This window comes from Emys orbicularis, chromosome 2 (genome assembly GCF_028017835.1).
Source record: "Emys orbicularis isolate rEmyOrb1 chromosome 2, rEmyOrb1.hap1, whole genome shotgun sequence".
NCBI classification, from domain to species: domain Eukaryota; kingdom Metazoa; phylum Chordata; order Testudines; family Emydidae; genus Emys; species Emys orbicularis.
The window spans coordinates 263,594,205-263,617,679 of NC_088684.1; the positions used below are offsets into that span (position 1 = coordinate 263,594,205).

At 44.5% G+C, this 23,475-nt stretch overlaps 1 protein-coding gene across 5 annotated transcripts in view; it reads left to right on the forward strand.

Annotated features, from left to right (window-relative positions):
* KIAA1217 (KIAA1217 ortholog) overlaps positions 1 to 23,475 on the forward strand; it is a 237,708-nt gene that overhangs the window by 213,365 nt on the left and 868 nt on the right. The window contains exons 14-19 of one of the 5 annotated variants that reach the window (XM_065398557.1): positions 8,139 to 8,293; positions 8,979 to 9,125; positions 17,345 to 17,464; positions 20,383 to 20,460; positions 20,571 to 22,256; positions 22,717 to 22,842. In XM_065398557.1, coding sequence (XP_065254629.1) covers positions 8,139 to 8,293; positions 8,979 to 9,125; positions 17,345 to 17,464; positions 20,383 to 20,460; positions 20,571 to 22,256; positions 22,717 to 22,842 — 2,312 coding nt within the window. Of the gene's footprint in view, positions 1 to 8,138; positions 8,294 to 8,978; positions 9,126 to 17,344; positions 17,465 to 20,382; positions 20,461 to 20,570; positions 22,257 to 22,694; positions 22,843 to 23,475 lie in introns of all 5 variants that reach the window. The other 4 variants (XM_065398558.1, XM_065398559.1, XM_065398560.1 and 1 more) reach the window with 4 other exon arrangements.

The following is a 23,475-nucleotide window of genomic DNA, read 5'->3' on the forward strand; positions in this document are numbered from 1 at the left end:
TGCTTGGTCCCGCTGCCCTGTGACAGGGCATGTGCGCCCCCCCCCCCCCCCTCACCTCCTCGCTCTGGAGGAGTTGGGAGCGTTTCCGGAGGGGGACGCACTCAGCTGGGAAGGGGTGGTGGCTCCGGGATGCGCCTTGTGCAAGAGCTCAGGTGAGGGGCCTGGACGGGCTGTGCCATGTCAGCCCAGGGCAGTGCAGGCTGCAGAGCTGTAGCCCAATCAGGCCAACGTACAGATGCCCCGCTCCACCCCAGCCCACCCACATGCCTGGCAGTTGGTTTCCAGGGACACAGTGGGAGTGGGAGCAGAGGGAGCTGCAGCCAGGGCCCTTCCTGGGTGCACCTGGGGTGGTGGTGGGTGGTCTGAAACCCCCAGCCGCAGGGAAGTGCAGTCTGACACCACCCCCACCCTCCACACACAGACCCCTGGCTAGGCTCCTCAGGCAGCTGCTGCAGAGCGAATCACCTTCCTCTGGGACCCTGCCAGTGGTGGGGACAGGGACTAGTGTGTGATGCACACACATCTGCACCCCACCCACCCATACACAATTCTCCTGCATGCTTCTCAGCCTTCCTGTAGACACCCCTTCATACTCCTCACCATAAATCCATACCCTGCCCCTCACCCCAACCCTCACCACGCACACTTACATACCCTTCACCACACCCCCACATGGACTCGCACACGCACACACACAACCCCCCACCCTGTGTGCAGTCTTCAACACACACACATACAACCCCCCTATGTGTGCACGCACACACACAGTCCTCCCTGCACACCTCTCTCAACATTCACAACCCCCCACTTCCCCCCACACAAACACACACAATCCAATACAAAAATGTAGTGCTCGGTGGAGTTTGTATCTGGCTCAGTACAAAAAAAAGAATTTAGAGGGAACACTGAATGTACCATTTGAATGTATAAACAGGGTAAGATCAAGTACAAGTTTAGACAGGTTATATTACCTTTGTATACGGCATTAGTGAGACCAAACTGTGTCCAGTTCTGGTGTCCACACATCAAGAAAGGTGTTTAAAATTGGAAAGGGTTTGGAAAAGAGCTACAAGAATGATTTCAGGTCTGGAAAACATGCCTTTACAGTGAGAGACTTCAAATCTCAGTCTTTATAGTTTATGAAGGAGAAGAGTCAGAGGTGACTAATGTTTCTTTAATCTAGCAGACAGATTTAACAAGATACAATGGTTGGAAGATGAAGCTAACACATTCAGATTAAAATTAGGCACAACATTTTAACAGTGACGGGAATTAATAATTAGAATAATTTATTTAGGAATTTGTTGGATTCACTATCACTTGAAGTCTTTACATCAAGATAGGATGGCTTTCTAAAAGACATGCGCAGCCAGTAATTATGGGCTTGATGCAGGAATTACTAGGAGAAATCCTGTGTAAATGTAGTCAGACTTCCTGTGTTATGCAAGACAGACTAAATGTTCATAATGATAAAAAATCATTAAAAATGTAGGGCTGGAAGGGACTTTGATAAGTCATCAAGTCCACCCCCCTGCACTCTGGCAGGACCAAGTAAACCTAGACCATCCCTGACAGGTGTTTGTCCCACCTGTTTTTAAAAACGTCCAATGATGGGGATTATACAACCTCCTTGGAAGCCTATTCCAGAGCTTAACTATCCTGATCGTAAGAAAGATTTTCCTAATATCTCATATAAATCTCTCTTGCTGGAGATATAAGCCCATTACTTCTTGTCCTACTTCCAGTGGACATGGAGAACATTGATCACCATCCTCTTTATAACAACCCTTAACATATTTTGAAGACTGTTATCAGGTTCCCCCTCATTTGTCCTTTCTCAAGACTAAACAGGCCCATGCTTTTTTAACCTTTCTTCATAGCTCAGATTTTCTAAACTTTTTATCATTTTTCTTGCTCTCCTCTGGACTCTCTCCAATTTGTTCACACCTTTGCTAACGTGTGGTGCTCCGCACTGGACACTACTCCAGCTGAGGCCGCACCAGTGCTGAGTAGAGTAGGACAATTATCTCTGATGTCTTATATACAATACCCCTGTTAATACACCCCAGAATGATTTTAGCCTTTTTCACCTCTGCATCACACCTCTCACTTATATTCCATGTGTGAGCTACTATAACCCCCAGATCCTTTTCAGCAGTACTACCATCTAGCCATTTATTCCCCATTTTGTAGTTGTACGTTTGATTTTTTCCTTCCTAAGTGAAGTGCTTTTCAGTTGTCTTTATTGAATTACATCTTGTTTAATTCAGACCAATTCTCCAATTTGTCAAGGTTGTTTTGAATTCTAATCAAAACCTTCAAAGTGCTCGCAGCCCCAACCAGCTTGGTGTCATCAGCAAATTTCTACTCCATTATGCAAGTCATTAATGAAAATACTGAATAGTACTGGACCCAGTCATTAAAGAGCTCCTGATGGAGCTATACTGGCTTCTTACTGTTCTTCCTATCTTTCCTTTGCATTAGGATAGTTTTGCAATTGTGACTTTTAATCTCCTTGAGAAATGGCCAGCTCTTATGAACTCCTTATCTCCTTAGATTTTCTTCCCATGGAATCTTACCTACCAGTTCTTTGCATTTGTTAAAGTCTGCTTCTTTTTTTTTTTTTTAAGTCTATTGTCCTTATTTTGCTACTGTCACTGCTTCCTTTGTTTAGAATCATGAACTCTATTATTTCATGATCACTTTCACCCTCATTACTTTTCACCATCAGATTTGCCACCAGTTCCTCCCTGTTGGTCAGAATCAAGTCTAAATGGCTGTCTCTCTGGTTACTTGCTTCACTTTCTGAAACAAAAAGTTGTCCCAGATTTTGTGTTTTGCCGTTTTACATTTCCAACAGATGTCTAGGTGGTTAAAGTTCACCCCCCTTACTACCAGGTCTTGTGTTTTGGATATCTCTGTTTATTCTAGAAATGCCTCATCCACCTACTCTTCCTGATTTGGTGGTCTGTAGTAGACCCCTACCACGACATCACCCCTATGTTTTACCCCTTTTATCTTTACCGATAGACTCTCAGCTGGTTTCCTCCTACCTCCTTCTCGACCTCAGAACTAGTGTATATATTCTTGATGTATAATGCAACACCTCTCTTTTTTATCCTGCCTATCCTTCCTGAACAAGCTGTACCCCTCTATACAGGCTACAGGCTGGGGACCGACTGGCTAAGCAGCAGTTCTGCAGAAAATGACCTGGGGATTACAGTGGACGAGAAGCTGGATATGAGTCAGCAGTGTGCCCTCGTTGCCAAGAAGGCCAACGGCATATTGGGCTGTATTAGTAGGAGCATTGCCAGCAGATCGAGGGAAGTGATTATTCCCCTCTATTCAGCACTGGTGAGGCCACACCTGGAGTATTGCATCCAGTTTTGGTCTCCCCACTACAGAAGGGATGTGGACAAATTGGAGAGAGTCCAGCGGAGGGCAATGAAAATGATTAGGGGGCTGGGGCACATGACTTACGAGAAGAGGCTGAGGGAACTGGGGTTATTTAGGGTATGTCTACACCCAGCCACTAGTTCAGCAGCTGGCAATCGAAGTTCTGGATTCGACTTATCGCGTCTGGACGCGATAAGTCGAACCAGAAAGTGCTCGCCGTCGACTGCGGTACTCCAGCTAGACGAGAGGAGTACCGCGGAGTCGACGGGGGAGCCTGCCTGCCGCGTGTGGACTGAGGTAAGTTCGAACTAAGGTACTTCGAACTTCAGCTACGTTATTCACGTAGCTGAAGTTGCGTACCTTAGTTCGATTTGGGGGTTTAGTGTAGACCAAGCCTAAGTCTGCAGAAGAGAAGAGTGGGGGGGGATTTGATAGCAGCCTTCAACTACCTGAAGGGGGGTTCCAAAGAGGATGGAGCTAGGCTGTTCTCAATGGTGGCAGATGACAGAACAAGAAGCAATGGTCTCAAGTTGCAGTGGGGGAGGTCTAGGTTGGATATTAGGAAACATTATTTCACCAGGAGGGTGGTGAAGCACTGGAATGGGTTACCTAGGGAGGTGGTGGAATCTCCATCCTTAGAGGTTTTTAAGGCCCTGCTTTGAGCAGGGGATTGGACTAGGTGACTTCCTGAGGTCTCCTTCATCCCTAATAGTCTACGATTCTATACCAATATTTCAGACATGAAGTTTATCTCACCAAGTCTCTGTGGTGACATAATTTAGCTTATGTACTAATGTTTCCAATTCTTCCTGTTTGTTTCCCATACTCTTTGCATTTGTATATAGACATCTAAGATGTTGAGCAGATTCCCCCACTGATTTCCTTTGTTGCTCCTATGACCCTATTGTAATTTTCCATGTCCCCCCCAACATTTAACCCTGTGTTAAGGTCGCCTTTTTAAATTTGTGGGCTTTTGTCACCTGGCGCCTTTGAACCTAGTCTCATCCAAGATTTTGGTACATCCCATATCTGGAAATGGATCAGCTGCAAAATTCTGATTCAGATATTTATTTCAACTTTCACAGAATTATGGAGAGGTGTTTTCAGTGCCAGCATTTCAGAGCCCGGCTCTAACACTAAATAGTTTGTGGCAGTATTTGTTCTTGGACATTTATTAACGTGAGAGTTTAATATTTATGTTGAAAAATCATTTTAGAATTCCTGCACACAGTTCAGTGAGATGACTGGCTTCTAACTGCATTTGCTTGTGTAGTGAATGGCACAGCACAGAAAGAATCAGAGAAAATAAATATTATATGGGTGCACTGAGCTGTGACCAGGGTGGGCGCAACCCATTAGGCAACCTAGGCGGTCGCCTAGGGCACTAACATTTGGGGGGTGGCAACCACGGCGGCCGGATCTTCCGCCGCCTCTGTTGGAGGTGGCATTTTGGGGGTGGGACCTTCTGCCGCCTCTGTCGGGGGCGGCATTTCAGGGGCGGGACCTTCCGCCTCCTAGGGCGGCAAAAAAGCGGGCGGCGCTCCTGGCTGTGACAATGTCTGAGAAAGTGCAAAAGACAATAACAAAGAGGAGCTTTTGTTACTCACATATTTAGCTAATCCATATCTAGAATAAGAATTTGCATGGTGTCCAGCTAGCAGATTTATGGAGAAATTTGATGAAATGATGAGACATCTGCCTTCTGTTTTGCATAATGAATCCTATAATAGTCACATAACTTAAAGGAATAACAAAGCTTTTCCTGACTTAATTCCCTGATTAAACATTTCACATACCACCCAAATCTTCTACAGTTCAGAAAGAAAGTTTCAACATGCTACTGCCTACTCTAGGCTAGAAAAATGAGTGACATATGGGAAGACAGACCACCTACTTTACTAATACACTACACAGAGTATGTTAGCAACCAATTAACAGAGTGCTTTGTATGCTCTTACACAGAGCACAGATGGATCATGTTGCTAGAAAACATGGGCTCAATTGCTCTCCATTCAGATTAAGAAATTGAAATATTTATCCTGGAAAATTAAGGCTAACATTTAAAAAAACGAGTGCTTGAAGTCAGGCTCTTATGTCCAATTAATGCACCTGAATAAGTGGTCTAATTTTCAAAAGTGCTGAGCAAACATGGGTGTCTAAATTTGGACACAGGCTTGATTTTAGGCATCTGTTTTTGAAATCTTGGCTCTATGTATTTTTGAGATTCTTATTCAGTATTTCTTTGAAACCATTGTCTCTAATTTTTCCAGTGGAGGTATAAAGCTAAATCATCAGTCAGTTCCAATCTTTCATCTGTTGCTATACCTGATGGGAAAGAATTAACACAAAAGGTGCCAAGATTATTAAAATGACTCGTAGTTTTGGGTGCCCAACATGGGATGCCCTTGAGGTGCCTGATTTTTCACAAAGTGCTGAGCCTCTGACTTCTGAAAATCATGAACTGTTAAAGTGTCTCAAATTAAGCACCCAAAATCACTAGTCACTCTTAATAACCTTAGCCAAATTGAATTATACTTGTTTGCCCTTATTCTCCTCTGCACTCTAGCAGCATGACTCAGCAGGGGGGAAAATGCTTGCTGTTTCCTCAAAGGTTTATAACATAAAAATAAAATAACTTTAACAGAGAAAACAGAAGAACACCCAGCATTGGGTTCTACCTAGTCTTATGCTCTATTACAGCCTCTCCCATGCAAAGAGAGGTGTGGAAGCTGATCTGACATTAACCCCTTGTTCACCAGAGGCCAGGTAGTGCACCTGCATCCTGTCACACTTACCACTTCAATTTTTCCTCCTCCTGGTTCCCTGTCTCTTTCCTTTTTATTTTCCAGTTTTAAAGATGGGGAAGGCACTGGTGTGGGTTACACAGTAGAAATCAATCTGCCTCCGTTCCCTCAATGCCTCCTGTTCTTTCATCATTCTTATTTTCAGTAACTGCAGGGAAAACTGTGGATGCTCTAGCGCTTAGGATTGCTGCATTTGTAAGGCTGGCAGATTGGACAAGCCTGTGAAGGAGCTGTGACCTCCACAGGAGCTACCACCCATTAGTTGCAAGCATCTGTGAAGCCAAATTGCTGTGTGTCATGTGTAAGGGATAAGAGAGAGACTCTAATTCCTTTAGCCTGGAATTCAAGAAAATTACTTAGTTGTCCTGGAAGAAGTATACACAGAATTCATTACAAGCATACTTCTTAATGGTATGTGCTGATAAGAGAAAAGCTCTAATGTAAAACATATCTGGAAGTTCACTTTTGTTTTAACCTTGTGAGTCAGTTCCAGATAACTAGGGAGGGACAGGGTGACATATAATACAATAGAACATTTCTTTAAGTTTAACCTTTTCTGAAGAACATTTGAGCTAACAAGAGAACAAAGACAAGGCTATTCCTATTAGAAAAATATGAACTGCCATTGTGGATTAGACCAACCTCTGTCTAGTCCCGTATCCTGTCCCTGACAGTGGTCAGTATCAGATGCCTCAGAAGGAGGCACTGAATCTCCATAATTGACAGTTATGCAATATCCTCTCCATGGAGAAAGTTGCTTCTTGACCCCCAAGCAGCTAGTAGTCCTGAACACAAGATTTTAACTCCCTTGTACATGTCTATCTGATCTATTTGTGTAACAGACATCTATTTTTTTAAAATGAAGCTTGTAAATAAAAAGAAGAAAAAAACCCTGAGTGCGTGTTTCTTGCTGCAGTGTGTCCTGCTTGGCTTGCGTGCAAACATACACCTTCAAATAGGAATGAATTATGGGGTAGCAGTTTGTAAGGTGTGGTGGTTTGACCTGGTTGGGGAAACTGGTGTCCTCTTCAGAACACTCAGGAGCCCCAGTCAAAATGCAGGGGTTGCATATCTGAGCTATTGGATTATGCTTTAATCTGTCATGAGTTAGAAACTCTCTTGGTGGCATAGCATTCGCATTAGAGCCAGTACGTTGTAATTTCGGGGCAAATCTGTGTATTACTGAAACTTTTAATTGTAATTAAAATTAAAAATGAAAGCTTGCATTGCTGGGGAGAGGGTCTAGTTGGTGAGCTGGACTTCCCCGGCCCTCCCCATGCTAATAGGGCTTAGTGCACTAAGTGAATTGGAGAGGGGGTGCCTACTTGCTCCTGGAGCAGAGGACTCTTTTTATTTTCCTGGGTGCCTTTGCTATCCAAGCATAACCCAGTGTTTCCTGAGTTGTAACAGTGGCATTCAAATCCATTTCTAGCACAGTGCAGAAAGCACCCCTCTGATAGAGCAGAATTATGTGCTGATTTTTAACTTGCCGTGTGCTGGAAGAATAGGAGGAGGCTCATTGGTTTTCAGAGGCGGGCACAAGAGGGGGCAGGGTAATGGCAAAAATACCCCCCCATAACACACAGCTTGTGCCTGTGTAAGCAGACATGCACTTACAAAATGTGCCAGCTAGAAGTGCACCTAGGTACGTTGGGCAGCCGAACCTGTGCACCTCCGGTGAAATCCTGGCCCTGTTGACTTTAATGGAAGCAGGGTATCACTGCAAGTTTCCATGTGGAGTGACCTGATTTCTCTGTGTAAATGCAGGTGTTTTCAGCGTTGTGGTGGAGCACATTTTAAAGCTAGAATCCTGAATGTGCTAATGGTCACACAGTTCTTAGCAGCAGGACCTTTTCTCTAATGTGGAGTAGAGGGTACAAAAAACAGAGCCATTCCCCGTCAGCAATGATCATTCTGTGATGCCATGTTACTTTGCAGAAGATGTTCCCGGTGCGGAACAGGAAGCTGACAAGCTGGTGAAGTCACCACCTCCTCCACCTCCACGTCGCAGCTACCTACCGGGATCTGGCCTCACCACAACGAGATCAGGAGATGTCATCTATGCAGTCAAAAAAGAGACCACCATTGTCAAGGTTTGATGATTCAGGCAGTAGCTAATTGACTTAGTGACTAATTGCTGGAACATGAAACATTCCAAGGCTTCATCTGTTTGTCTAAACCATAGAAAAAGTTGAGACAGTGCCATGGCCCAGAGAGGTGACTAATAGGTCACCAGGAAATTCTACTGATCAGAAAAAGCAACCAATAGGATTTGTCCAGTCCTGTTCTCATAATTCTTATCCTTCCACTTATCTCTGTAACAATGTAAAATGCAAATCACAAGCGGCTTTCATCCAGTGTGTCAGAAGAAGATTAAAAATAAAAAGCCCATCTTATGCAGATGGGGAAGATCAGCTCAGAGAGTCAAGAGTTTCCACAGAAACATTTTAAGAGTTTCTTGTTGCTTACTTTACTCACCGGTGACATTTGAAGTGAAATAAAAAAGGAGGGAGGCAGTATGGGGATGCCTCTCCATCTCATACACATTATATCAATAGCATCAGGATTATATTGATCTAGCACCATATTTTTTGGTTTTAAATTGATTAAAAAAGTGAGCTCCTAAGACATGACATTAAACAAGCAAACAAACAAACAGCTCAGCCCCTCCCGAAATCCTGCAATAAGGGGAGTTGCATTATTATTGATTTTACTGTATTTGCTTTGCACTAGCATGGTGTATATATATTGGCTCTCTGTGGTTCTTCACCCTTTCAGGAAGGCAGCGAAGATGCTGGGCAAACAGCACAGTCCAAAGTACCTAAAGAAGATCCAGCCTCATCCCGGGCACCACTGCCTGTCACAGCATCTGCCACAAAGGATGAGGAGGAAGAGGAAGGAGACAGAATAATGGCAGAATTGCAGGTATGCACATTGAGTTGCACATGGATATCCGTATACAGTCTCACTCTCTTCTACAGACCTTGCTTCTGTTCTTAGCTGGGATCACAAAGGAAAATGAGCGTGGTGGTCTCACCCAAATACCCTTTGTGAATAAATATCCATATAACACAACCACCACACTGTTCTGGCCTGGAAAAGCAGGTTTTTTATGGCTCATTATTCAGGGGTATTGGCACTGCTGTTGGACAAATCCTCCTTGACAGATACACAAATAGGTTTGCTGTGCTGTACATATTCAATGTGTTCAGCATTGACCTGAGTTTGTCATGTAGGGCCAAGGCCTGCATGGTGCCTGGGGCCCTCTGCTCTTGTGGAAGTTGGTGGGAGCAGAGGATACTAGGCTTACAGGGTTGATTGGGCTCATCACATTAAACCTTGGTCCCCTTTCTATGTATATATGTCTACGTTCTTGATACATCACAGAATTTAGCTTTCCATAATGGGATGCATCATTCTGGCAGCAGCTTCTGAGAAGAGACGCTCACTCCATGGTCTTTCGTTTTGCAACAGGTGGAACTGTTTTAGATCACTGACAATGACAATGTAGTAAAAAAACAAACATTAAAACTGCAGTCAGTGAGTTTCCAGTGTTTCCGAGCTGCATACTCTATATCCGTGGTCACTAACCTGTCAATCACGATCGACTGGTTGATCCTGGAGCCTTGGCCAATCGATCGCGCTCTCTGGGCTGCTAAAAGTCCGGCGGGGCTCAAAAGTTATGTGCCTGCCATAGCCCCATGCCACTCCCGGAAGCGGCTGGCTGCTGGCACGTCTCTGCGGCCCCTGGGGGAAGGGGAAGGGTGAGGCAGCTCCAAATGATGCCCCCGCCTCCAGCATTGTCCAGAACTGCGGGGGTGGTGCTTGCAGGCGTGGGCAGCGCACGGAGCTGCCTCACCCCCCCCCCTTTTCCCCAGGAGGAGCCGTGCGCAGAGACGTCCCAGCAGCCAGCCACTTCTGGGAGCCGCCTGTGGTAAGCGCCTCCCAGACAGAGTCTGCACCTTGCACCCCCTCCTGCACCCCAGCCCAGAGCTCCCTCCCAGACCCCGAACCCTCTCCCACACACCAATCCCTTGCACCAAACTCCCTCCCAGAGCCCGCACCTCTCACCCTCTCCTGCACCCCAACACTCTGCACCAGCTTGGAGCCCCCTCCTGCACCCAAACTCCCTCACAGAGCTTGCACCCCTCACTCCTGCACCGCAACCCCCTGTCCCAGGCTCAGCCAATGCTCAACCCAACAGTTGAGAATGTTACACTGATTTTTGACAATCCCTGAAGAATTTTGGATCTATAAACCACAACTGACACTAATAAAAAGTAAAACTCATGAAATGTCCAGTGGATTCTATGAGATTCTAGGTGCAGTGTGACCATATGATGCCTGCACCCAAACTCCCTCCCAGAGCTTGCACCCCTCACTCATGCACCCCAACCATCTGCACCTGGCTCAGCCCGGAGCCCCCTCCCACACCCCAACCCTCTGCCCCAGCCTGGGGAGAGTGGGGGAGAGTGAGTGACAGAGGGAGGGGGGGAATGGAGAGAGCGGGGCGTGGCCTCGGGGAAGGGGCAAGGGAGTTCCTGGATTGATTTTAAATTCAAAAAGTGATCTTGTGCGTAAAAAGGTTGGAGACCACTGCTCTATATGGTACTGTCTCCATACTATGGTAAGAGAAACAGGTTGAGCAAATGGGGGTTTGGATTAGGGTTAGGACAGATTGGGGTTATGTAACAATACATAGGCTCTATGGAGCACTTCAGGTATTCAAAAGCACTATACAGAATTATCTAATCAATCCACTCAGCAGTGGGTATAGTATGTCCTTAAAATGCTTCAAATACACGAGACAGGCCTGCCAATTGATAGGCATCTTGGGTGACCCTCACACATCCTGCCTCTCCACACCGCTCAGGCATCAGCCACTGGCATCTTAGATAGCTACGCTGCAGGCAGAGCAGTTTTTTCCCTGCAGTGTGTCCTTCTGGCTGCCAGGGGCTGCTGTGGCACTGGGTCTACAGGCAGTTAGGTTGCCTCTCCTCCTCTTCCTGTCTCTCTTTAGGCAGCCCAGCTGCCCAATTGCTCTTCCTCTGATAGGCTGTGAATGGGAGGGTTAATGGGGACAAGGATAATATGGGGTTTGGAAGGAGGGTGTGAAGGAAAGTCAGAGTAAGGGTACTGAAGAGGAGGATGTCAGACAATATCTGCTAGGGGTAAACATTTTTAAATCGGGTCCAGATAACTTGCACCCAAGAGTCCTGAGAGTTGGCTGAGGTGATCTCTAGCCCACTGACGTTAATTTGTAATAAATCTTGGAGTCCCGGGGAAATTCCAGAGGCCTGGAAAAATGCTAATGTTGCGCCAATGCTCAGAAAGGGCAAATGGGATGACCCAGTCAGTTAGCATGATACCAATCCTGGGCAAAATAATGGAAAAGCTGATATGGGATTCAATTAAAAGAATTAAAAGATAGGAATACAATTTATGACAATCAATGTGATTTTATGGACAATAGGTCTAGTCAAACCTGATTTCATTCTTTGAAGAGATTACATGTTAGATTGATAAAACTGTATCAAGTTAGACTTTTTTAAAGGCATTTGGTTCATTACTGCACAACATTTGGATTTAAGAAACTGGCACTATACGGTATCAAGAGAGGACACGTTAAATGGATTAATAAATACAAAATGAAAACAAAGTTTGAACTCGAAAGTTGCTGTGAAACAGAATTGTGGTCCTCTACACAGCTGTCTTAAGAACTAGCTGACAGATCTCAAAAAATAGTTGTCAATGGGGTATCATCATCAAGTCGGGGGTATTTTTACTTGGGTTCTTTAGGGATTCGTACATTTTCATTAATGATCTGGAAGTAAATATCAAATCAGGCTGATAAAATTTGTGGATGACATAAAGGTTGAGTGGCAAATAACGATGAGGCCATGGCAATCATGCAGTGTGTTCTGGATACTTGATAAAGGGTGTCTGTTCAAACAAAATGTGTTTTAACAGAGATAAATGCAATGTTTTACATCTAGGAACAAGGCATGAAGGCCATACCTACAGAATGGGCAGCTGTATCTTGGATAGCAGTGACTCTAAAAAGGATTTGGGGGTCCAAGTGGATAAGCAAACAGAACATGAGCTCCCAGTGCAATGTTCTGGCACAAAGGGCTAATGCAAGCCTTGATTGTATAAAGAGGGGAGTGCCGAATAGGAGTAGGGAGGTGGTTCCACCTCTGTAAAAGGCATTGGTGAGGCTAGTACTGGAATAATGCAGTCAGTTTTGGTGTTCATATTTATAAAAGAATGTTGAAAAATTGGAGAGAGAGTGCAGAAAAGAGCCCCAAAAATTACTTAAGGGCTGGAGTAAATGCCTTAGTGAGAAACTTAAAAGAGCTCAATCTGTTTAGTTTATCGGAGAGACGACTGAGAGGTGATGTGATTACAGTGTATAAGTACCTGCATGGGGAAAAAATACTGAGTCCTAAAGATCCATGCATCTGAAGAAGTGGGTTTTTTACTCACGAAAGCTTATGCCCAAATAAATCTGTTAGTCTTTAAGGTGCCACCGGACTCCTCGTTGTTTTTGAGTCTTAAAGAGCTCTTTAATCTAGCAGAGAAAAGCATAACTGGAAGCTGAAGCCAGACCAAAGCAAATTAGGTACAAATTTGGGCAGTGAGGGTGATTAACCGTTGGAACAAACTCGCAGGGGAAGTGGTGGATTCTTCCTCTATTGCTGTCTTTCTGGAAGATCTGCTTTAGCAAAACATGTTATTGGGCTGCATGCAGGGGTAATTGGATGACATTGAATGGCCTGTGATATACAGGTCAGAGTAGATCATCTAATGGTCCCTTGTGGCCTTAAACTCTATGAATCTAAGTAAAAAGAGGGATCTATAAAGAGAACTTTGTTTAAAAAAGAAGAATACTGGGAGAGTCTGCTATAGTTCTCCACTATGAGTTTCCTGTGTTTATTTATAATTTGGAAAGGGAGTAACAAGAGAGAGAGACAGAGGGGAAGGATGTTATATTGGAGGAAGTGCCTGACTGTATCCAGTAATTTAGTGCTATAAATTGCATGATAGTGAGATAAATTAATTATATAGTTACCACAATACTTGCCACACCAATATCACTTCCTTACCTGCAATGGTGAAATTAATTCTCACTGCCACTCCCTCCCTGGCATGCACCTTTCCTCCACACCACTGCTGATTTACCTTACTGATAACGCAGCGTGCAAGTGCTTGTCAGCAGAACTCCCAATGTGCTACACCAGGACTTGCTGTCGGCATTGTGCACCTGTACATTGTACATCTACTGGCAATAATGGCCTTTAGCCCCTCCTCTTGAACTAGGAGCTAGTGGGAGAGCTGGGCTGGACCCCACAAGGAATTAGAGAGAAGCCAGCTCTGCTCAGTAAGGTAGAGGTCTTGAGAGCCCACACTCTGTGGTGCAGTAGGAGGAGGACTTAGTAGCAGACCCATGCTCCTAGGACTTGACTTATACCAGAGCATTGCTGCAGGAGGAAAATATAGGGTCCATAGGCCCTGAAGAACCTGAACTCCTTAGACCTCACCACCTTGGAGTATGGTTGCTATAGCGTGGCTGATACCAGCCTGAAGAACCCACAGCCTAGGAAAACAACAAGGAGTCTGGTGGCACCTTAAAGACTAACAGATTTATTTGGGCATAAGCTTTCGTGAGTAAAAACCTCACTTCTTCGGATGCATAGAGTGAAAGTTACAGATGCAGGCATTATATACTGACACATGGAGAGCAGGGAGTTACTTCGCAAGTGGAGAACCAGTGTTGACAGGGCCAATTCAATCAGGGTGGATGTAGTCCACTCCCAATAATAGATGAGGAGGTGTCAATTCCAGGAGAGGAAAAGCTGCTTCTGTAATGAGCCAGCCACTCCCAGTCCCTATTCAAGCCCAAATTAATGGTGTTGAATTTGCAAATGAATTTTAGTTCTGCTGTTTCTCTTTGAAGTCTGTTTCTGAAGTTTTTTTGTTCAATGATAGTGACTTTTAAATCTGTAATAGAATGACCAGGGAGATTGAAGTGTTCACTTACTGGCTTATGTATGTTACCATTCCTGATGTCTGATTTGTGTCCATTTATTCTTTTGCGGAGGGACTGTCCGGTTTGGCCAATGTACATGGCAGAGGGGCATTGCTGGCACATGATGGCATATATAACATTAGTGGATGTGCAGGTAAATGAGCCCTTGATGGTGTGGCTGATGTGGTTGGGTCCTCTGATGGTGTCGCCAGAGTAGATATGGGGACAGAGTAGGCAACGAGGTTTGCTACAGGGATTGGTTTGTGGTGTGGTGTGTAGTTGCTGGTGAGTATTTGCTTCAGGTTGGGGGGTTGTCTGTAAGCGAGGACTGGCCTGCCTCCCAAGGTCTGTGAGAGAGTGAGGGATCATTTTCCAGGATAGGTTGTAGATCGTGGATAATGCGCTGGAGAGGTTTTAGCTGGGGGCTGTATGTGATGGCCAGTGGTGTTCTGTTATTGTCCTTGTTGGGCCTGTCCTGTAGTAGGTGATTTCTGGGTACCCGTCTTGCTCTATCAATCTCTTTCCTCACTTCCCCAGGTGGGTATTGTAGTTTTACGAATGCTTGATAAAGATCTTGTAGGTGTTTGTCTCTGTCTGAGGGGTTGGAGCAAATTCGGTTGTATCTTAGGGCTTGGCTGTAGACAATGGATCGTGTGATGTGTCTTGGATGGAAGCTGGAGGCATGTAGGTACGTATAGCGGTCAGTAGGTTTCCGGTATAGGGTGGTGTTTATGTGGCCATCACTTATTTGCACTGTAGTGTCCAGGAAGTGGATCTCTTGTGTGGACTGGTCCAGGCTGAGGTTGATGGTGGGGTGGAAATTGTTGAAGTCCAGGTGGAATTCTTCAAGGGCCTCCTTTCCGTGGGTCCATATGATGAAGATGTCATCAATGTAGCGCAAGTAGAGGAGGGGCACTAGGGGACGAGAGCTGAGGAAGCGTTGTTCTAAGTCAGCCATAAAAATGTTGGCATACTGTGGGGCCATGTGGGTACCCATAGCAGTGCCACTGACTTGAAGGTATAAGTTGTCCCCGAATCTGAAGTGGTTGTGGGTGAGGACAAAGTCACAAAGCTCAGCCACCAGGCTTGCTGTGGCCTCATCAGGGATACTGTTCCTGACAGTTTGTAGTCCATCCTCATGTGGAATATTGGTGTAAAGTGCTTCTACATCCATGGTGGCCAGGATGGTGTTTTCAGGAAGAACACCAATGCATTGTAGTTTCCTCAGGAAGTCGGTGGTGTCTCGAAGATAGCTGGGCGTGCTGGTAGCGTAGGGTCTGAGGAGAAAGTCCAAATAGCCAGATAATCCTGCTGTAAGAGTGCCAATGCCTGAGATGATGGGGCGTCCAGGGTTTCCGGGTTTATGGATCTTGGGTAGCAGATAGAATACCCCTGGTTGGGGTTCTGGGGGTGTGTCCATGTAGATTTGTTCCCGTACTGTAGCTGGGAATTTCCACAGCCTAGGGTAGGCCAGGGCCTGGAGTGCTGGAGAGGAGCTGGGGGCAGGGAAGGGGAGAGAAACACATTTTGGGGCACTGAGAATAGTGACAGGATCCAGAGAGCGCAAGCACATGATTGGTGGGGACCATAGCAGACTAGAAAGCTGTTGGTAGTTCAGGAGGGAAAGAAACCGGGGATCTGAGGTAACGGAGAGAGAGAATAGCAACAAGACGTTTAAGCCAAGACCTGCATGAGGGCAACATCACTGTCATATGTACATACCAAACATGTACGCCAGAGATGCTGTCCCCTGTGTTACCATGTGCAATGCAGCCCTGCTTGGCATGTCCACGCCCTTCCCCTGACTTGAACTTCTGTTCAGTTGCACTTCACTGTATTTACTATTCATTAGCATAGGCTTTTCTGTGCCTCAGCCCACACAGTGGGTTCACGTGGCTGTGTGAATTCATCAGGCTTTTTGTTGCCTATCTTAAAATCACCTGCAGGTTCCCATAGGTTCCGTGTTTGCTGATAGAACACACATGTGGGCAGGTTTAAGAGTTTTGTGGCAGTGGAAATGCCGTTCGTTCGGCCCTGTATTGGGTCCTGACAGAATGAGTGGAAAATGAGAACTCTGGGGTGTGTATGTGGAATGTTATACTTCCGTTCTAGTTCGTTGAATGCCCAAACCCTACCCACACGCCACCATTTCCTTATACATGTTACAACTGAGACTGTCAGCAGCTTAGCTGATAAAATGCATTTCTGAGGGTAGAATTTGCGGGCTGGCCAGGGGCTGACAAAACAGCATTACTCACCTCTTGGAAATGGAGCTCATTACCCATACATGAAAAGTGTTTTGGGCAGTAAGGGGGAGTCAGATGTTTAGGGTGTCTCTATAGTGCTTATTATGCTAGCAGGGCTTGTCCTAGTGCTAGAAAAACAGCTGTATAGACAGCATGGCTCAGGCTGCAACTTGGGCTCTCAAGGTCACTCCCCTTTCCCTCCCCTCCAGGCTTCAGTGCCCGAGCCACAACATCAACAGAGCTAGCATGAGCCCTGAGAGCACGGGTCTGTGGACCCAGGACGGAAGGTCTGTTCCCTGATGCAGTGCAGCCATGTCCTTAAGGATCTTTCTCTTGCATTGGGCCTCTTTAGTTGAAAACTTAGTTTTATGTCAGATGCTGCAGGTTTAGGCTTAAGCATACAAGTTAAAGACAGGGATGCTGAGAAATGAAGTCATTTCATTAAGGACAGTCTTGTGGTTATGACATGGGTTTGGGAGCTGTGGTTTTTGTCCCCAGATCTACCAGGGTCTTCCCGTTTAACCTTGGGCAACTCCTTTCACCGCTGTGTGCCACAGAGTCCCCATCTGTAAAATGGGAATCAGCAGACTGTCTAACAAATTCATTATTTGTAATGCAGTTTGAGCTTGCCAGCGTACCTAATCTGAAAATAGCATTTCACTCAGACATTCAGGGCAGTAGCGGGAATAAATTAAACCTTGGTTTTTGTTTTGCTGATCATCTAAATCTCATGTTTTACAAAATTAGTGACAGTAGGTACCAGTTTTCAATGTTCAAACAAATACCCTCTTTGAAGCAGAACTCCTTTGGGGGTGTCTGTCAAAAGCCGACGGGCTGTCCTGCTAACTTGCAGTATTTTAATTCCTTAGGCTTTTCAGAAGTGCTCTTTTATGGATGTAAATTCAAACAGTCATGCTGAACAGTCCAGAAATGACACACATGTTAAAGACACAAGGCTTGGCGCTCTAATACACCACAAGGACAAGAAGGTAACAAGTGGCACTTGCAAACATGCCACCGACTCTTCGCATAACCTTCTTTCCTTGCTTCAAGACTAATTTTGTGTCATGTGTGTCCTTTCCTCTTTAACCCCATCCCAGTGGCTTATTTGCTTTTACCCCCGAGGCTGGCAGACAGGAGTTATATTTGTGCATGTGCCCAAGTTGAGGGGGGTCAGCTCATCGTTAACATTTACATAAGATTTCTGGTTGAGGAGAGCTTGACAGACTCATTTTATAATACACCACCACTGCCCAGTGGAGTGGCGAGGCCTAAGGATTAAAACCCACATCCCAGGTGGCAGCTTAGAGCATTTTCACTAAGTCAGAGTGCCAGTCACCTGTGTTTCAAAGGTGCTGAGTACCTGTAAGTGTCATTTAAATCAGTGGAAGCTAGAGGTAAGCACCTCTGAAAACTGGGCTATGAAGGCCTAGTTTTGCCTTCAGCACTGTTTCTCTCTTTGATCCCAACTCGTGAACCTGCAGCAGCAGATAGTGTAGTACAAATCTTACATCACATGACAAGTGAAGTGAGATTTGCAATATCTTGAAACAACATTGAAGCTCAAGGGGAGCCTTTCACTCTGGCCTTTGGCTTTCTCCATTGCACGGATAAATCCTGAGGTTGAGTGTAACAGAAGACTTGGAGGGGGGGTTTATAGCCAAATTTTCTTTGGGAGAAATTTTGTCAGATTTCTTTGACAGTGCAAATTCAGCATTGAAAAGGCCAGATGATTGTACTGTCACCCAGCAGCCTGAGTCAGCACTCAGCTATTGCACATTTTCTAAAGTATAGTGCAAACATTTTTTTCCAAAGAACTGACTCAAAAATACTGTTCAATATTCTAATAATGGTTGTGACAACCACAAACTCCTAGCAATTAAAGTTAATTGAGCTTACATCTTGCATGACATTCACTGGCACCTTTCAATCCAATGGAGCCTAACCAACTGGTATACAGACTATACAAGTATCCCTTCATTTCCCAGAGGAATGCAGCCATTTCTGGGGTGAAGTGCATGGCTGTTTAACAATGCCTAGAGACACTATACCAAAGTTTGGGACAGGCAGTGTAAAATGGAAAAACTGAAAATCCAGGGAAATGGGGGTAGGTAGAATGTAATCACTTGATATGAAATGCAGCCAGAGCCCCAGGTGTAACCTCCCCACTCTTACAAAAAGTGCCATTAAATATATTGGGCCCCAATTCTGAGAGCCCTTTATTGTAATGGGAGCTGAAGGCCCTCAGCAACTTGCAGGTCTGGGCCCTTAAGAAACAAGAGCTGACGTTATTTCTGACATACAAACCATTATGTGAAATGTGGCTGGAGTGTCACACTGAACTTTAAGTCTTCTCTGGCTTTGATTGTTTTGCATGATAATTCCTCCCTGTTCAAACCATTCAGTAATTTCAGTGTTCTCCATGCATAATCTCTGTTAGTGCTAACAAACTGTGAGCATGTTGAGTAAAGGTTTTAAACTATGAACCTAGCCCACTGCTAGCTGACTTTCTTCTTTCTGAGCTTTATATATAATACTGAGAAGCATGCATTAAGAGACAGTGTGCACTTGAAGTCCATTAAATGATTTCACTTAAGTTACTGTACCTTTTCTCTAATGCATCCTCTGTGTTGGAGACTGAATTTCATGACTGATAGTTTGCAGCTTGGAGCCAGCAGTTGTTGCTGGTATAAATATATTGTTCTTTTGATGTATTTGAACCTTTTTTTTTTCATTCACATTTTTGTCCTGTCAATACTTTTACTAAAAATCTGATTGTAAAATGGTTATTTTACATCAGTTATAATCAAGCTGCCTCTTCACCCCCAGTGCCCACAGCAAAAACCATAAGTAACAACAAAGCAATAATGAAGGGCAAGTCTTCTCACAGGGATTTGTCACTCTGCTGCAATAGAAATATCTGCTCTTTAACACAAACAAAAAAAGCTTCCTTGCCCTGCTGCTTACTGCTCTGAAGTATTGTCTGCAAGGTTCCTCACTTCAGAGCCTCCCTGGGAATGTGTCTATATAAACTGGACAGTTAAAAGAATCACTTTAAGACCTGTGTTGCTGGTAGCAGTTAACATTTAAGGAAGGTAAAGAACTACTGGATGAAGTCACCATGTGCCTAGAGGATTTGTTTCTTTAAAGAAATAGGTTGAATTTTATTTTCTGGGTTTTTCAGGGTGTTAAATACTTCACTTATTTAGTGCTTTACTTAAGCACCATTCTTATCTGTAGTAGTCACTTATAGAATGACTTTGGTATGGTCAGACGGCAGTTACATTAACAGAGAACATCACTTCTTAGACAGGAGGAATATTAGAGGCAGTTAGAAAACAGCTGTTTACATTTCAAAGCTTACTTTCAAGGTGAGCCAGACTGTATCATGGTGACATTGAGAAGGGAGCAGGGATCAGCAACGTGTCCATGGTAGTTTTTCAAAAAATGGAGTGACTGAATGACATAACCCCCCAATGTCGGTCACTAAGTACGGTAATTTTTTTCAAGTGTCTATTGTGCAACATGGTGGTGCCGACCCCTGGAAGGGAGGTGTAACAGAGACAGTCCCAGTGAGCCTACAGGCTGTAGGGACTATCAATATTCGCAGTTACAAATCAGTCCCTTTGGCAGGGTTGTCAACCTCCCTCACTTATGGTTTGATTTGTTCCCAACAGATCTTAGTCAAATACTGTATCGAGTTCAAGCGTCAGTCTTATGCAAACTAAGGAATTTTTGAAATCTAGTGTCTAAACAGGTCAAGGTAAAACAATGTTAGAGAGAAGATAACTTGGGCTTTTGCACAGCACATTCTGGAGACCTTATAAAAAGGACAGTCTTTGGTTAGAGTACACGTTGGGCACATGCATAGTTCTGTGCAGTGATATGTTGTACAGTGTCCTACCAGAATTTGGAATTTTCCCATGAAGAAGTACAGAAATCAGAAGACTATTATAGACATGGCTGTGCAGCAATGGACAGAGCAGTGAGGTCACAAGGTCTTCACTTCCTCTGAGGATATGGTGATTAATTGGAGAAAAAAATCTTTGCAAGTAACAACTCTGATTAACTAAGTAATCCAACTTTCCCCCTTAGGTATATGGGGATACAACAAGATCTCCAAAAGATAGTGACCACCCTAAGGAGAAGAGGGAAGGGAAAACTGAAGACGAGATGAGTTCTGATGCTTCCAGCATATCTGAAAATAAAATTGGCTTTTCAGTGAATGAGAATTCTGTATTCAGTAAAGATTTGTTTGTAGGGAATAAAGACTATTCCAACAAGAACCCCCATAATATCAGCACAAACTTCTCTAGTGTAAGCTTGCCAGAAAATGACAGAAGAAAAGGGGGTCAAGATGTCTTAGGAGTGCATTATCCAGCTATTGAAACTGGAAAACAAAAGCTGAACTATGGAATATTGAGACACACTGATCACAACATGCCTCAGAACAAACCACTAGAGTGTGCAGACAAATGTGTCCCAATCAGCAACGTTTCACCTCTTGTCAGGCAAACAGAGTTGCAAACTCAAGAGGCTTCCAGATCACCACAGGAGCAAGAAATGCCTGTAATTGACTACAGTCAGGTTGTGCTAAGGCCTAAAGTATCTAAAAATACCAATGTAAACTATATTGAGGAGACAGAGTCTCCAGCTAGCTCTCCAATTGAAGAAAACCCACCAACAGACAACATTGCTTTTATGATTACCAAGACAACTGTCCAGGTTCTGTCAACTGGAGAAGTTCATGATATAGTAAGCAGGAAGGGAGGAGATATACAAACAGTTAATATAGATGCCAAAAAGGACAAGACATCCCAACAAGGTGTACTAGAGAATGAAGAACCAGTAGTTTGTCTGGACAAAAAACCAGTCATCATCATCTTTGAAGAACCAATGGATATTAGATCGGCTTATAAAAGACTTTCAACCATATTTGAAGAATGTGATGAGGAGTTAGAGAAAATGATGACAGAGGAGAAGATAGAAGAAGAGGAGGAGGATGAAGAAAATGAAATACCTGAAATCCCTGTGATACAGAATGAAGCACTGCAGACAATTAATAATGGAAGAGCTGCTACAGTTTATTTAGCAAATCATGGGCTTGAGCAACAATATGAATTTAAACTTCAGTCTCATTCTGACTTTACAGAAACAAAAACTCCTGAGGAACAAGAAATAGCAAAGACCGGTTTTAACAAATTTAGTCAAATTTATGGTCTAAATTCAGAAGTGAAGCTGGATTCTCCTGATCAGTTTGGAAGCAGGCAGGATGCTAAGAAAAAATTTAAATTTAAGTTCCCTAAAAAGCAGCTGGCTGCTCTGACTCAAGCAATACGTACAGGGACCAAAACTGGGAAGAAGACCTTACAGGTGGTGGTTTATGAAGAGGAGGAAGAAGAAGATGGGACTCTAAAGCAACACAAGGAGGCCAAAAGATTTGAAATCACAGGGTCTCAGCCTGAGGATATTACCAAAGATAGTTCTGGCAAGGAAGATCCCATTCCTGAGACGTCGGCACAGAGCTCTAGGACTGATGAAATTCGAAAGAATACGTACAGGACTCTGGACAGCCTTGAGCAGACCATTAAACAGCTAGAGAATACCATCAGTGAGATGAGTCCAAGATCTGTCCCTGAACCTGCATGTGGCTCTGTAAGAAGCAGTGCCCCCTATTCTTCCCATATAACACAAGAGGCTGCACCCAGAGAACTTGTAGTATTGGACGAGAGCCATGCTGGTGCAGAATCCCCTCCGTCAATCCTATCAGCTTCACGTAAGGTACCTTAGTAGGAGAAATCAAACTCCAGCTGCTTTCTAAAATCTGCAATAATCACCATTAAGCAAGAGGTGTCTTATGATTTGTTTGCTTCTTTTCAGGTGGCTTGTTTGGTCTCCCCAGTAGGTGTCTAACAGCTAATAGATTGTTTTACCTCTGCTGCTGTTTGGTGACGGGCAATGCAGGGAAGCTGGGTCAATAATCTGCTGTGTGAAATGAGAAATGACACTGACATTAAATCCAGTTTGATCAGTAGTTGAGCAGATTCCTCCATTTGATTCTTGGAATTAACAAGAGTGGTGTGGCTCGTGACGTGAATCTCTGATGTTTCCCCTGCATGTAGTACTTTGGCTTCTCACACAAAGCTTCTTTGCGCATGGTGTGTGATTCCCCTTTTTAAATGCACTCATATTTACCACTGATTTCCTTGTCTCCCCTGTGTCTCTACAATCCTTTCAACAGGGCTCAAGCACCACTTCACAGACCAGCAGGATGCCAATACCCATGGCTACAAAAAGTAGACAACAAGGAAGCCTGGATAAAGCAGGCAGACAGCACAAGCTACAGGATCCACGCCAATACAGACAGGTAGTTTTACCCTAAACCAAATCTTTGGATGGACATTTAAAGCTGTTTTAAAAAAATGTAAGTCAAGTCACTGACGTAGATTCTACCAAATAATCAATTTCTTCTTTCAAATGTGATCTAACTAGACATCCTGGATCTTGGGGGCATGAAAATCTCTTTATGATCCTTATTACACTTTCACCATACTTTGCATGCCTGCAATAAAACATCTGCTTTTTACTCCAATGTTCAGCTTAGGATGCCATACCTGTTTACTTCCCTTTGGTAAATGTCATTAATCAGGACAGCTAGGAAATCCTCTGTTCAAAGCATTTTAAAGGAAGCGACGGATACTAACCTGCGTGTTTAATGCAGCAGTTCTCTAACTTCATTGCGCCGCGACCCCCTTCTGACAACAAAAATTACTACACGACCCCAGGAGTGGGGACCGAAGTCTGAGCTTGTCGCCCCGGTTGGGGGGGCGAGGGGCAGGAGGGAGAAGGGGCAAAGCCCAAGGGCTTCAGCCCCAGGTAGGGGGCATGTAACCCGAGCCCTGCTGCCCAGAGCTGAAGCCCTTGGGCTTTGGCTTTGTCCCCAGGCAGTGGGGCTCAGGCTTCAGCTTCGGTCCTGGACGCCAGCCCTGGCGACCCCATA